Consider the following 16,779-nt stretch of genomic DNA (forward strand, 5'->3'; position numbering starts at 1 on the left):
TCCAGCCAAACAAAACTTTCATACCTTACTTCGATGTATAGGATGGTATAGCATAGTATATAGTATGTGTTATATCTTCCAATAGCATCTGTTGTTCAGGCTGCAGTTTACAGAGAATAACTTATTTTGTGCTTTGGCAAGACTCATCATGGCCAACACAGTGGGGAATTCAGAAGAGAGAAATGTATCTGTAGCATATAATGTTGGTTTTCCTAAGTGGTGAGATTTAAGATCCTGATATTTTATGTAGAAGAGGTGAACAAAAATACCCACTCGGACTGGTGATGCGTGTTTTTCGTTGTTCTGCTAATGAGGCACTGCTCTACCTTTCTGAGGTAAAGTCCAGCAGTGCAAATAACTTCTGAAGCTGCTTCCTTCTGTCAGCCTGAGGGAATCTCTGACTAACTGAGCATATCCTCAGAATTTTGTGCACAAAGTTTCTTAGCATCTATCTGATACACTAATTTGTATTCAATTAAAACCTATTTTGTATGCAGAAAAATTTTGCTCAAATTCATCATAATGTGTGTGTAGATGCCAGAGGTGGCAGGTATGTTCATGCAGTTTCTGTAAGAATAAAAAGGGAGGGAAGTGATCGTTTTCACCTTTGGAAGCAAAAACTGCAACACCCTGAAAAAACATTCATTTACGGTATGTTGTCACTGTAAGTTTACGTGGAACATTTTACACTGGAGTTGTTTTGAGAAATTAGCCTAGAATAGGTAGGAGTAGCCATGTTACAAAGTGACAAATGAGCTGCTGTCTCCACACTGATGTTGCCTTCACCAGTGTCTTGGAACTACATGCTGTTTTCGCAGTAGTAAGATGAGTTATGTTGTGAATTCTCTGTCAGTGTACTCAGAGAGTTTGTCTCTCCCTTCCAGGTCAGATGTCCAAGGGGAAGTCTGGGAAGGCTTTGTAATGCAAATCTAACTAGCCTTCATTCTTGCAAGGAACGCTAGGTGCTGACCCATAAGGACTGAGTTCAAGATTTCTGTGAATACGTGAGATTTGAATTAACTCAGTGATGAAGGCCCCTAAGAGCATAAGGCACATTCAGCATCTAAATCACTTACATGGTTTAGAAAGCTGGTTGATACTGCTCCTTGGCATAAACATTAACAGGAATCCATCCATGGCACTTGGACATTTGTTGAACAGCTGATATGTTTTGTTTAATATAGTCAAAGAGAAGAGTGGTGGTAGGTTTGTTGGAAGTGGGCTGCGCTTATCATGGATGACCAGATAATTGAGATGTATAGCAGATAGTGAAGAAACAGATCCAGAATATTTGGGAGATTTTATGTGTTAGAAAATACAAAGCACATTAACAGGCAAATAAAAATGCACCAGGCAGTAACAACCATTACATTTATACAAGGAAAACATAACAGTAAGTTCAGTTATTCAACTCTGATAATCACCTGCGGAACAGACAGCTTCCTGGAGTATCCTCTAAATCCATGATATTTTCATGGAAGATTAGAATATGGATGTAGAATAGGGAAATCACAAGTCCTGGATTTCTATGTGCAGCATAGACACCCTATATTCCACAGTAGTACTTGTTGTATTTGCCCCAGAGGAGGTTTGTCCTTTATTACACAGTTTTGTTGATTGTATACATCTTTTCAGCTGCATTCCTTTGCCTTGTGGAACATAGTCCAGATGCAAATAAAAATTACAATTAAAATTACTGGAGGACTCAATGTGTATAATTATTTTGTAATTTATTTTCAGTACTAATATTTTCTATTTTTCTTTCTTTTTTTTTACAGAGGGTATGAACTGTATGAACAAAGATCATGGGTGTGCACACATCTGCCGGGAGACACCCAAAGGTGGGGTTGCCTGTGAATGTAGGCCTGGCTTTGAACTTGCCAAAAACCAGAAGGACTGCAAATGTAGGTAGATGAAGATTAAATTTCAAATACCCCAAAATGTCTTATTTTCTTCATTGTTGTTATTTTCCAGAAGCCAAGAAATCAACTTAGTTTGGGCCAAAGGTGATTTGTAATTTTAGTAATGTTTTTTGCTGCAGAAGGTGTGCTTGGGGATGGATAAGAGGGATTGAATAACAGAATGTTGGCAGTGACTGTTAGCAAAATGGTAACAACTTTTGTGCCTTCCTATGAATGCAGAAAAGCAAGATAGCACTTTAATCCAGGCTTTCCTTGTAAAGCAAAACAAATAAAGTGTAGGGCATTCTGGCTTGCAGTATTTTGAAGATCCACAATGATAGATGCATGATAAATCTACTAATGTAGTTAATGATAAACCCACTAGAGCTATCAAATTAAGAGTGTTAATTCCTCTTTTTTTAAAGGATAGAAATGCTTGCTCTAGTCCTGATCCCACTACACGCAGTCTACTTTTGTTGTTGTTGGAGAACGTGCAGCAGTATCATATATAATGTTCAAAGAAAAACCCTGAGTGGTGTAGTCTCAAAGCTGGGATGCTGAAGATATAGATATTCATTAACCCAAAAAATTGGAAATTGTTGTGTACAGGTTAAAATAATTGACCCTCTGTAACTCAGCACTGTCATCTGAAAGCTTCCAAAATGCATGAGAATCTTTCTGATGGCTTCAGTGAGTGTTAGATCTGACTCCAATAGCTTGCTTTCCTACTTGGTAGCTTTGTGAGAGACAAGAAAAAGAAAGTGCAATAAAACAACGTGAAACATGTTTTGTGTTTTGCATAGGGCTAGTATTTTTGTAATAGCCTTTCTTCCACTTCAACTTTATTCTTCCTGAGATCTCCACTGTGTAAACACACTGAGATGATATTAGTTCCCAAGTATAAAGTCAAAAGAATCACCTTTGAGTATCATCAAGAAGTGCCACAGGATATTGTACAGCCTGATTGCTCCTCAGTATTATGAGGCTACACAGGGCCAAGGGCAAAAGCACAGAGAAAAATCGCCTTTATGGTAATTTTCATTCTCAGTGTTTATTAGAAGTTACCATTGGGTGCTGTTAATTGCAGTGCAACATCAGCTACATTGTTAAGTGGGAGAGGATGTTTATTTATGTTACTTATTATTTGTTTCCACAAATTTGTACATTCCTTAGGAATTACATTATTCTTTTTCATAGTGAGATGGTGACAGGAGGATTAGAGACTTTTCTAGAACAATATTTCTAAATGCCTCAAGGTTTAATAGAGTAAAAATCTTGCATTTATTCTGTGCCCTGTGGTGCTTAAATTGTAATTGGAAGTATAATGAACTTTTGCTTATAGACCTTTAAGTAGGGATGCTGAATTTTTCAAGGATGAGGAGCTTGCTGCAAAGTACACTGACCTCTAAACCCACAGCACATTCTGCAACTATATTACAGAGTCTTATTTAAAATAACTGTGCTTCTAGCCCTTCCAAATGCAAAGAAGTATAAAGCTGTAGCCAGATAGACTGGAACAATAACTATGAGGTTACAGCAGTCTATTTATAAAGGTCTAGTTCTGAAACCAAATCTTGACTTTTAAAATAACTTTTTCATAGCTAACCATTTCAGTGGAATCAGCTTAAATCTTGAGCTGCAGCTTTCCAAGTACTGAGTACAGCTGTGTTGAAGAGCTGAAAAAGATACACTTGCCCCTTTTCAGCCTGGATTGGGTCTGTAGCCCTGTATGCCAGGGACTGGTAGGGTCTGATGTACCCCTAGTATATCTCTATCCCTCTCAATTATTCTGATTTATCATGATCCCTGCAGGAGATTGTGCCTTTCAGGATTTGTCAGAGCTTGCTTCTCTGGGTTTTTTTATGTTAACAAGTGGCAGAGAACCAGTACCTCACTAAGTGAATTTTTATCAGCCAGTTTGCAATTGAATCAGAATTACTGGGAGAGGTTTTGAGGTGTATTGGCCCAAGTCCACTAGTAATGAGATGTGTTTCTCAAAGGAAAAAAATACGTTAGAATAAGTTAGTTAGAAAGCATAAAAAATTTGAGGGAAGCTCCCTGCTTTTTATGCATGCACTACAAGATTGTCATTGCATCCTAATTACATGATTACATATCACCTGATTATATCATCACATGCTTATAAGGCAGTCACTATTGGTGTCTTGCTTCATTCAGTGTACATGATGGTCAGTGCTCATTAAACAGGCTTTTGTTTAGTTATTTCCTTTCCATAATTCAGTGTCATGCCTTTACTGCTGTGCAGTATTTAAACCTTATTATGAACATAAAATTTTTAATTTCCTCATGGGTTTTCCCATGATACTCATTACTGTAATGTCAAAGTGCTTTGTAGGCATTGGTAATGTATTTTCAGAACATTCGTGTCAAGTTAGAAAGTACTGGTTTGCCTATATTACAAATGGGGAATGAATATAAAGATGTTAATGTCAAAGTCATTTAGTAGTGATAGATGATTAACAAGAAACACCCAGAACCCAACTCAACATTTATAGCACTTTAATGTGATCAAAGCCAAGCTCCCAGTGGCTCCAGCTGTAGTTTCAAATGCCATGGAGAAAGGAATATAATATTCGTAACTTCTAATACATGTGATTCAAGTGACTTACCAAGTCCTAATTAGGAATTCCACTGCAATGCAGATTAGAGGTTTTTGAGGGCTCTATTCACTGTCTGAAGAAGACCATGCTTTCTTGACAGTCTGTTTCTGTTTTACTACTCATTCTGCAGCAAATGAGACAAGATTCTCCAGCTGTTTCCACAGACCTGACTTTCCCCAGCTCCACTGTGAACTGAATAAGACAGTAGTATTTTCTGCATTTGTCATTAAAAATTATTATCATGATACAATAAGTCTATGTATCAGAAGTCTAGTATTCTGTAGTTTTTTTGAGTGCTTAATATTACAAACTTAACGGTTTCTTAGTGTACATTTTAAACACATAATTTCTCAGTTACAAAAAAAAAAATAAATCTTGCCCACCATGCCAGACAAACACAGAAGTGTTGAGGCTGGAAGGGACTCAGGAAGTCATCTAGAAATACATCAAGCAGAATCATACAGAGCCATACATAATTCCTCAGAAGAACTGCATCTTTTATATCCAAAGCAGCAGTAAACTACTATTTTCTGTCTACACAAGCTGTTGTCAGTGATTGTCATAGATACTTGCTGGCACCAAAGAAGCGATTTAGGAATAGTGAATTTGGTTCCAGATATTAGTGGAAAAACATGGGAGATTACCTTCTCTTTCTATATCTGCATCCATGATAGATTTTAAGATCCTGCTCCTGAGCATGATTGCATTAGAAATTTTTGATAAACTGAAGGCTTTTTCCTCAAATATGAACAAACCAAGACATTTTTTCTTAATCTCATTATTAGCCGGATCAGTTTAGCTGGAATTTGAAAAAGTAAGAGGAAACCCAGAGCAGATGCACATACCTGCAAGTTGCAAACTAAAAGAAATAATTCTGACAGAGTTATAATCAAGTCAAAGCCGAATCTTTTAATGAAAAATGATGGATAACCTTAACTACAGCTATTTCTATCTGCCCCCTCCAATAATTATTTAAGTGAGCAGGAGGGCTAGTGCTAAGTAGTTCTATAAATCTTGTCTAGTATGTTTACAATAAAATGCTTTCCTACCTATGCCAAGTGGCAGCTTTTCAGGTCCTGTTGACAGTGTTCTCATGCAGCTATTTACTGTCAGTACAAAGATCTCTAGAATGTTAAAAATGTAAGGCCATACTAGAATAAATAATGCAAGCAATGTTGCATGCACAGCTTTATCACACAGAAAGAGATGCCCATATATTTATATAAATCATATATTTAATGGCCAATTTAGTTAAAAAACAGTGCAATTTTTAATTTATCTGAAATTACAATGTGCTGGTTCAAGCTGTCACAGAAAGCCATGCTACAAAAAGCAAAAGATCTGTCTTGTTGCAAAGTTTGTATCATCTGAGCCATAATATATATTTCAATCTACATGTGGACAAGATCAGGACATCGTTGTCTTAGGGGATTTTTTAGGTTAGTGAGTATTAAATGCTAGATTTAATATTTGGCCATATGTTTTGAAATACTCCTAGTCATGGACGTGTCAGATGGAAGAGACCAGAAAAATGTTTGTATGAAAGTTCAGAGAAGCACTGAAAGCAGAATTTGGCCTGTAGAGTGAGGCTGAACTCTGGCTTTTTCTCTTCTGGGGGATTTTAGCATGGAACATCAGTATCATTATTCAGTGTAATAAGTACATTAAAATCCCTTGTGTTCTTTAAGATGTCATTCCTCTTCCAGATAGTTGTTTCTTGTCTTTCATCATCAAAATGCCGTTTTAAGATGAGTCCATCTATTTCTGTGGATATAAGCAGTGGCCCACATGCAAAGCTGTGTCTCCAGAATGCTTAGCTCAGCCCAGCCAGACTGAAGCGGTGCTGCTGCTTACAGTATAGGCAGGTGGGCAGTTAGGGAGATTACGCCACGCTCCCAGCCTGCAGGCCCTGGAAGGTGGCTGGCCACTTCAAGAGCCTGAGCACTATAGTCAGTGAAAAGAATTAATCTTGTTTGAAGGATATTTGAAGCACCAGCGTCAGGGTTTTGGCTCAGGATGCCCCATTACTCTTCATTCGCAGTAGAAACAGTATTGGGAGAACAGATGGGTAACTTGGCCACCAGCATTAGACACCTGACATAGATGGCATGCATCTTTGGAGGGCCTGTGTGATGTTTCTACTCATGTTTGTAGCCAACACAGGCAAAGCCTTCTCTATGAGATGCTGGTTTTAGCCAATTGTACAGGGTATTTCTCCCACTAAGGGAAAGATTCCAGCATTCTGAGCACACTTAAGACATATATGAATGATGAAGCACTGTTGAAAGCAGTGGTGTTACTCTGTTTTAAAATCTGCTATGTGGGGATAAGTATATCTGAGTTCTAACAGACATGTGTATATTCTCCTTTGGGTAAAAAAAATTACTTACAATTTCTCATCTCTTTTATTGTAACTTGACATAATATTCGAAGGTGATCTGTGTCTGTCAGAATTTGCCATTTTGCCTCTTTTTGTTTCCCTCCTTTATGTCAGACTCGAAATGAGCACACAGTCTTTTGCATAGCTGTAGAGTTCAAATTAATCAGAAATAATTTTTAAAAGAATGCTGAGATTTCTCATTAATTTTGCTTTAATGCTTTCTGAGAAAAAATGGAGTAGAACTGGACGCCCTTTGCTTTTAAATAATTTTGGTTTTCTTCTCTAAGCAAGATAAACTTCTCACTGTCACTGCCACAAAATTAAGGCTAGAAAAAAACTGAAATTGCATATTTTACAACTGGATTTTGTACCAATTTCCCCTGCAGAGCTGTCAAGCTCCAGAATTTTGGCTCAAGTTGCTTTGAATAAATAAATAAATCAATAAATAGTAGTCTAGACAGAAATCAAAATCCTTCAAAAACATGATTTACTAATATTTGTAAGAGACAGAAGAAGGAACTGACCTACATCTGTGTTCATTGATTGGGTAGAACAGGAACCAGTAACTTTAATATACAGGGAAACGATAAAAGAATTGTGTGATTCTGCAGGATTTACCATAAACCCCACCAGTCAAGTGCAGTTTTTCATAGACAAATATAGTAAGAGAAAGTCCCTTATATTATGTCTATTGGAGCAGCCATTTTAAGATATTTTCATCTCTGCCAGCAGAGGCTTTCAGCAAGGAATGCCAGAAATAACCACTGCAGTCGAGTTGTTTAAAAATATACACTATTATTGATTGCACTTTAAAATCCTCAATAAAAAATACTGTTGGGTAGAAATGTATTTAAACATCTGGCATAAACAACACCTTTAAATGAATTTGTGATGGTGCTATAGTCCAACAGGGATAGAAACATTGAATGAACCTCCATGTAGTCCCAAGAGGCATACATGGTCAAGAAGGAGGGGAGAATAGGTAGATGGAAATTACCTTATCCTGGATTAGCTCTGCCATTGTGTGCCCAGTACAGTGGCTATGGCAAGCAGCTGCCCCCTGTACCACTTACTGCCCCTGCCTGACCACATTCCAGACACAGCCAGCCAGAAGAGAGCAGCTCATGGGGCTGCAGCCAGCAGATTCAAACAGCCCGTCTGTTCCTCCAGCTCTCAACTAGGCTGCAAACCAGTATTTCATCTACCTCCAGATTAACCAAGAAGTTACTGTTGCACACATAATGCAGCAGAGAGAGCCACAAGAAAAGATTAACCCCCAAAAACTGCAATTCAGAGAACGGGTAAAAAAAAAAAAAGAGATTAAGAAGGACAGGCATAGTGTTGAACAAGGAAATTATTTTTAAGCATGGCTGCATCAAAAAGGTGGGAGGTTTAACAATTGATGTACAATTTGAATTACTTTTTCATCAAAAATAAAAGCTAAAATGCTATTGTGTATTGAAGGAAATGAAATGTGACTTCCATTTGATTCAAAACAGAATGGATCGCTTCATATATTTTTTCACAAAAATAAATTAATAGCTAAGTTATAAAACTGGAGAAGGAGAAAGAATGCCTGACGGTGGTTGTTGCTTAGGGGGCTTTTTTACTGTAATTCCTTGGAAGCTTAGGATTCTTATGACTTGGGGTGTGTGAGTTCAATTCCCACTTCTGTCTGGTGGGACTGAACCCAAATTCCCATTTTCCAGGCTAGTGGTAAGACTGTCAAGTTCCAGTAAATGAATGTGGATCAGACTGTTCTCCATCTTTCTCACTGACATTCTTTCCAATTGGATCAAACGGCAATATTCCTAGGAGGAGAGGTGGGAATCCAGGCGGGTCCTCTTCTCAGGGATTGTTCTTACCACTAGGCCATGTGTCTATTCCCTCACTATCTCTGAACAACATACAGACTTGATTCAAAATGTACAGTGTGAAGGACCAAGGGTGCTTGCACCCACGGTGGTCCCTGGTCTGTAGTCCCTTGGGAGATGGACAATTCCTGTTGTGATCTTTGCCAGACTTTAGGGACGGTGGATGTAAACTTGTGGTTCCCACGCTGGCAGGAGGTTTTAATGGGAATTCTGTTGGGTATGCTGTGGTGGGTCTCCCTCCGTTGTTTTTGTTGTTCCATTTCAAGCAAAATACTTAAGTGATTACCAAGAGTGGCATGACTATTCAGCACTGGGACACTCTCATCAGAGGTAGAATATTTCAATTCTAGTTACTGTCACTGAAAATTCCAGTCTACTCCATTTTAAGAAGCTAGTGTTAAAGCAGAGTCACTGAAGTCGGTGGAAATTGTACGAGTTTAGCCCTATTGGATTAAATACAACCTCATTTTAGATTTAGATACATGATTTTAAAATCCAGTTAACCATTAACTTGGTTTTATCGTATATTGCAATTTGCTACTCTGGCTCTTTTATAAACTTCCTTATCTAGAAGGAAAATTCTGCTAAGGCCAATGTGAGGAAGTTCCTTCTGATTAGTAGGAGTCAGTAATTAAATTACTATAATATTTGAAAACACTGAAGCCCTCTGAAATTATGAGTATGATATAACTGAATAATGATATATTGGATTTGCTGTGAATTTTTCAGTATGTATATACCAATAAAGAACCTAATCCAAATCGCATGTATATAAAGACAGTAAATTGAATTCAGAATTCAGTCAGATCAGAACTGTGTTATTCAGCATCAAGCTATGTGACTGCGAAGGATTAAACAGGAGAGGCAAATGAGAGGCAATGTTAATGGCACTAGCCGTCTTAATATTTAAAAACTGGCTTGCCTTAATAGTCAGAAATTAATACATCATGTGACAAGAGAAAATGAATCTGATCTGTTAATTCATGTAAACTTAAAAAACTCTACCTGTCATGAAAAATGTTTGCTTTAATGTATGCTTAGTATTTTTTCACCAGAGGGCATCTTAGTTGCTAAGAGCCATTTTGCACTGTATGGTTGGAAGTGAAAGTAACATCTCCAATGTTTCCTTCCTAGTTGAGGCTGTCACACTGCAGGGCCATAACAACTGTGTATTTTTTGTTTCAGAGAAGAAAATTTAAAAAGCCGTGTTTCCTGTTTTATTTTTAAACATTATCCTATTCTAGGAGGACCAGTACTTGAAATAATAGATTTCAAGACTTAGATGGTTCTATTCTTGCTGTTTGGTCTCTGCTTCCTCCACTTAGAAAATGAAGGGGAAGGAAGAGAGAAATGCTGTCTGTACACTTGAAAATATTCATCTATATTAGTAGACCGGTCATTTCTTCATGCCATATGCATCATGGATATGAAGCATGTGGCTTTTAGGAAGAGATGGATTGGCTAACCACTCATACTAAAATTATGAATACAAATAGTCTGGGGAAAAAGTAGCACGTGATTCTTTTTTTCTTTCTCTTTTTTTTCTTCACTGCCATGGCTTGAGAGTAGGGCATGTGGCAAAGATAAGGAGGGGTCAGAAAGAATAAGAAATGCAAATAACTGCAAATACAAATGTAATGTTGCCATATGTCTTGGTTTGTTACTGCTCTTCTGAATTCTGAAAGGCCTAATTGCTTTCATTGAAAAGACTAATTGGTTTCATTGTCATTTTATTTATATATACATATATACACATTCATTTGGGGCTTAACTAGTAACCTGTAACTATGGGAATGGAGGCTGCCAACACACCTGTGATGACACAGATACTGGTCCTGTGTGTGGTTGTCATCAGAAGTATGCCCTACATTCAGATGGCCGAACCTGCATTGGTAAGTACTTCCCTGCAGCACATTTTATATCGTATTCCTCATAGAATATATATGTGCACATATGTATGTGTGTGTGTGTGCGCGTGCGTGTTTGTATCTCACAGGCGTTTGGCACCATTGCCGAGAAGTGTGTAACAGCAGTTCCTGGCTGTAGTAGCTAAGGTCATGCTATACAGAGAAGCATTGGTGCATGTTTTGTCAAAATGTTTGTTAATAAAGTATCCCTTTGTTATTTCTTTGCAACTTTTATTTTTTTTCATAGCTCTAATAATTTTTGAAGTAAAAAGGTGTAGAACATTCATAATTATGAATGAAAGTTCAGCTCTTCCGTTCACTTACATGAGCCAAGACTTCCTTGCGTAAGCAAGGTGAGGAAAATGTTCCTCTTTTCTAAGGTGTTACTGGGAAAAATTAATCATCATGATGTGCTTTCTTCCCTGTTGTATGTTTTATGATTCTAAAATTTACAGCACTTGTAGCGAATAAGCTTTCACTTAGATTATCAGTAGGAAAAAGCCATTCAAGAGATGGAGCATCTTGGGAGATGCTGTGCAAATATTTATGATTATAAAATATATTATTTACTTAACACCATTTCTTTCCACTCTGTTTTTTTTGTTTTGTTTTGTTTTGTTTTTGTTTTTTTTTCTAAATAAAAAAAATGTATATTTGCATACTGCAAGTTAAAATTTGGAAATTCTTACTCACATATCAGAACCTAAAATCCACGATAGTTTTCATTAGCATTGTGGTCATGTTGACTTTTTTTGTTTGTTTAATTTCAGATTCTTACAAATACCTAGTATTTTCCTGAAGTTAAAAAAAAGCATGGACACATATTTATAATCTTTCCTCTCCTCTATCAATACTGCAAGATAGAGCACTTGAATCCCATGGAAATCTGTCAGTTATCTTTAGTGTTCCCCTTGGTCAGATCCATGGCATAAAACTCCGTGGCTGCCCAGAGCCTGCCTCGCTTCTGATGGGTTTGACTGCACAGATTGTGTGGTAGGGTGAGCGTTATGCTGGCAGGGGTAGAGCTGAACAAGGTTCAGCACTGGGCTCTGCCTCGCTGTACACACGGGTTATGTCTCAGCTTACGGGATCACTCAGCTAGTAGTTTTGATTAACACAGAGGGCTCCGTCATACAGTCCCTCTGTTTAAGTAACCCTCCCTGAAGCCTGTGGCAGTTCCAGATGCAGAGAATTTGCAAGAGCAAGGGCCTTGAGAGCAGGTTTTATTGAATGGATAATTGATCTTCTATTTATTAGTGTTCACTAATATCCTTGGATTGATGTTTTATTTTGTCCAGCATGTAAAAATGATTTTAAAAGCTGTGTACACTGCACCTGTTTTTTACTTTTTTTTCCATTTTTGTAATGTAATACATACAACTCCATGTTACATTCCTTGGTCTTGTGATGTAAGTCACATATTACTGCCTGTGCTGATTTTCTTCTTTCTAAGTAGTTCTTTCTCATAGAATACTTTTAAATTTTTTAATTTATTTTTTACATTTTTATTCCTGCTTTCTGGTGATGGTTCCTGATTGCCTGTCTTGTCTGATAACTGACGTTCATTAATTATTTACAGAGCAAAATAAAAAAAAAAAAAACTCAAACAAAAGCCTCTATTGCAGCCTGATCCCATCTAGAACTTGTTAAAAACAAAACAAAACAACTTCTTGTTACCACTGAACCATGTAGTGTTGCCACAAACAAAACCTGCCAGCCTCCTCCTCCTCCTCACTTCAGTGATTCCAGTGTTTGCTGTCTTCAGTGGTGTATATATTCCAGGCATCACTGCAAGAATGCAAACTTCTGCAATGCCAGATAAATACTTGTTGACCCTTTGTCTAACATATTTTGTCTTCGTTTGCTTGACTTATCCTTTTATTTTTTTTGTTTGCTGCATGTAAAAGTCCCCACTTGCATTTTGTTTTTTGTTTTCCTAATAAGCATTTCCCTCTCTGTATAAATAATTTTATTTACCCAGCTGCTGCTTCTCCATTGCTCTCCAGTATCAGAAATCTTTATTTTTATTTCACTTACTGATCATCTCTTCCCACACTTGTGACTGTTTCTGTGTATTTCTAATGATGCATAACCAAACTAAAGTCCTCATTATGCTGTACGAAACTCTTACATGTAGGATATCAGAGACTACCCTGTAAAATGACCTTTGCTGACATCATCTTGCTTACTGCATGCTTATAAATTACTAAACTCTGTTCTTGCAACATCTTTCCTAGCATTGAATGTTTAGCTAGTAGTGTTTCATAGACAAGCAGGCAACCAGCACTGCCCAAATTGATCTTTTTTTGTGTTTGTTTGGTTTGTTGTTTGTTTATTTTTGTTGTTGGTTTTGTTTAATTTGCATGCCGTTGTTTGGTTTCTCCTCACAATGTGTCAATGTGTATGAGACTATGGTGCATCCGTGCCCATCCATCACCGGACTCTTCTAGCTCGCTCTGTCTGTCTCGATCTTCTGCCTGCCACCTTCAGATCCTGGTGCCACCGTTAGCCTGAATCACTTTACAGTTTGTCTTTGGTAGTTTGTTTAACTAGCATCCCTGAATTTTAATTTTCATCATTAACACCTCTCTGGGGCACTCATGTTAGCCGTCTTGTTCTCCAGTAGGAATCCAGCTTCCTGTATGTGGTTAATTACTTCATAGTTGACCATTCTTCCTCCTCCCCCTTTCTTCCTCCTTTCCCTAAACAGCCTTCAATTTTTTCTCGGGTTCTCAAAGGGAATTAACTCTCTAACGGGGATTTAGTGCTTTCATGCCTTGCTTCTTGGCTTTGGCTGTGCCATGCCAAGAAACTGTCTTAGGCAGCGGAAAATTGGGCTTGTGATTAACCAACTGCTCCATGTTTGTCCCTTACTTGTGTTTTAGAGAAGGATGAGGCTGCAATTGAGAGTTCTGAGTACAATGCCACGTCAGTAGCTGATGTGGACAAGCGGGTGAAACGGCGGCTACTTATGGGTAACACTTTTCTTCCACTTCCTTTGTTGTGCTCTCACTTTTGTCTGTATGTGTGTGGGGGGGAGGTTCTCCTTTGGTCTCATTTGGTCCCTTTGGTTTTGGTTTGGTTTGTTTTTTTTAACCTGACTTTATCTGTGTGGAAAGGTCACCAATTTTGTTAAGCTCTCATCTGTTGTACGACTTCATTTCTTGTTTTTAAACTTTTTTTTTTTCCTAATACTGCAGCTTTAATGTTCAATTTCTTCTGCATAGAAAGAAGCTTTTGCCATTAACCTTACTTACCTTATGCAAGCTACTTCTTACATGTGATTTGTGTGTGTTTGTGTGTATGTGTTGCTGTAGGATTCCTGAAAAATCTCATGTTGCAGACCTGCCTATTGACTTAAAAGTGGATGATGATGATATGAAACAATGATCTATTACATGTGTGGTGTTAAATGAACAACTGTATTTACCTACTTAAAATTTGCAGTACTTTTGATTGAAATGTAAATATTATGACTGGAAATTCATTTACTTCCTTTGTGCAGCTAACCTTTTAGTAACCACTGAAAGATCTTTCCCTAGTGACTAGTGAGCTTCCGTATGTTCTTCTTTCAAGACTGAGGCATGGCTTGTTTCTCTGTGTTGTTGGAGCCCGAGAGTGGAAGGGATGAGGAAATGCATTGAACAATGAAGATAATTCTTTAGCTTCTGCTCTCAGTTAACCCACTGTGCACCCTTGTGCTTGTCTTCTTCATATTACATTAATGGCCATTACTGAGAATGACCTTTTGGAAATAGAAAGGGTAGAGTAGCTGGACCTTTGCCAGACTCTTTTCATGTGATAAAGAGCACAGGGTAGCACAGACTGCTGAATGAGACCAATGGTTTGGAGGTTTTCAGGTGGTTTATTACTCTGTATTTCCCATTCTGATGCCCTACTCACCACATATAATTACTTCCACTAGGATTTAAACATAGCAAGCATTGGTGAGATGTACCCACTGAACCATTTACGACCGATTCTTCTCTCACAGAAGAGATTCTGGCAGGACAAGATTCTGCTCTCTTTCCTCCTGGTCACTATTTGATTTCTTAAAACCATTGAGTCCATTGCAGACTCTGTCCTTCTAGCCCTTGGCAAGCTCAGCTCTGGCTGTAGGCATCCACACCTATCTGGAAGGACCACCTCTAGGAGGCCAGAAGCCTCACTTTTGAATATTTAGTTTATTGCTGGGCTAATAGATGCAGTAGGTGACAAAAGTTATGAAGTTTCCATATCATTTGTATCTTGTCACCCAAGACAAACCATCTGCTCAATGGTAGGCCAGCATACAACCACTGTGCAGGAAATTACATGGTGTTAAAACTCTGAAATGGTATTAGATGATAATATTGAAGTAAAATATTTTCCCTTGTGTGAAAACCTGGGCATATGTTCCTTTCTTTTTAGATTATCAGTTATTGATAATCTGCAGTTAGTTTGCAGAGCTAGCAAGTGACCCATATCAATTTATTGTTTAATGATGCACTGTTTAACTTATGCTAAGAAAAGCTATGAGACAGCTCACCTTGCTTTCTAAAGGTACTATTAACACTTGTAGCTGCAATTTCAGTAAGTCTCACAGAAAGTCAGGAAAAAAAATATGCAGAGTTCCTCTAGACCACTGGAAAATCCAGTCCTCTAGGTCTAAATGGTGAGTTTGCCCAGGCATTAACAGTATGCACAATATTGTTTAGAGGGACTGAGTAACATAGTGCACTGCGTTGCTGCCTCACCCTCTGACAAAAGTAATTATCCAACCTGAAGATAAGCTCACACTGCTCTACAAAAGTCCTGCAACAACAGTTAGCAACAAGCTTCTCAGTTACACCAGATCTGCAAGTTCCAAGCTGAACACAGACTCTAGAAATAGGTTTAGGGGGATAGTTAAAAATCCAGTTTACAAAATATGCTGTTTACCTCCTATATTAGCAGGTATCAGACAAGAGCTGAGAGTTTATGGACATGCTGTGTTTAAACAACTGATTCCTTAGGAAAATATTAACTAGAGCTGAAAAGACATTTAATTAGTAAGTGAGGTCTGAATGGGTGGCTTATTACTTAGGGACTTTTCTACTTGTTTATTTCTATTGATTTCTGATGCTCAGAAAATTTACAATTTATTTTTTTAATGGAGTCTTACTACATTTCAAAAGTATAGTGGCATTTCCATGAAATTCCATGTGTCTTGAGATGCTTTCTAAACAGCTGTTTTAGAAAGTGCTGGAAGGCTCCTCAGGAAACTTTGTTACCAGCTTTTGTAAATGGACTGTGATTTTTGACCCTCCTGCAGGCAGTCTTGGGAGAGTAGAAAAGTAGATGACTTTATGTAATTTTAGTATTCTGATGAAAGATGCTTTCAATTGCAAGGCCTGAGATGATAATTTCTAGTCCCCTGTCATTTACTGCATGTTATTAAAATGACTATGATCTTTATAACCCTTAATATCAGCCAAGGCTAAGAATAAGTTTGCATGAGATTACTTTAGAACAGGACTGCTGTTAGACTTGACTGCCTATACCACTCATTTTGCTACAGCAAGACTGGCCACCTCTGTAGCTCTGACTGATTCTTACAGGGGCTTGTGTTCTAATCATGGTGTGGTCTTGTGCCTTGTGGCTAAATCTTAAATAGAGAAAAGTAGATAAATGCAATTCTGTCCTTCCTGTTAGATGCAATTTTATCTAGATCTTGTGGGGCAGACAAGAAACTGGTCTTAGATGATCTACAAGAAACCTTCCTTAGAGCCATCCAGTGATTCCCTAGGAATTTTCATCCAACTTTTTTCATAATGTTCGGAAAAACCTTAAGGGTTTCCAGTTGTCCTTTATCTCCTCAGTTCAGAGAAAAACACTTGAATTCAGAGTAAAGGCCGCTCTTATTAAAGAGATGGCACTGAATGACTTTTCTCTGATCAGTGAATGTTACACCATATTGCTGTTCATACAGCTCATTTACATTTTTGTCACTTCCTCCTGGGCCATTGCCATTGTAAACTGGAAAGGAGTTCAGCCTTAATTGTACTCCAGGTGGGTTTCTGGTGAGGTTCTGCCATCTGCCAGAGTTCTGAGTGATTGCTATAAACTGGACGTTGA

General features: G+C 37.9%; 1 protein-coding gene across 5 annotated transcripts in view; it reads left to right on the forward strand.

The window, feature by feature from the left end:
• The window catches only part of SCUBE1 (signal peptide, CUB domain and EGF like domain containing 1), a 216,957-nt gene that overhangs the window by 105,917 nt on the left and 94,261 nt on the right, over positions 1 to 16,779 (forward strand). For 3 of the 5 annotated variants that reach the window (XM_032986333.2, XM_032986339.2, XM_032986334.2), the window contains exons 5-7: positions 1,779 to 1,904; positions 10,552 to 10,668; positions 13,569 to 13,658. In XM_032986333.2, coding sequence (XP_032842224.1) covers positions 1,779 to 1,904; positions 10,552 to 10,668; positions 13,569 to 13,658 — 333 coding nt within the window. The remainder of the gene's footprint in view (positions 1 to 1,778; positions 1,905 to 10,551; positions 10,669 to 13,568; positions 13,659 to 16,779) is intronic. The other 2 variants (XM_032986335.2, XM_032986338.2) reach the window with 1 other exon arrangement.

Source organism: Tyto alba, unplaced genomic scaffold (genome assembly GCF_018691265.1).
Source record: "Tyto alba isolate M040663 unplaced genomic scaffold, T.alba_DEE_v4.0 Super-Scaffold_21, whole genome shotgun sequence".
NCBI lineage: Eukaryota > Metazoa > Chordata > Aves > Strigiformes > Tytonidae > Tyto > Tyto alba.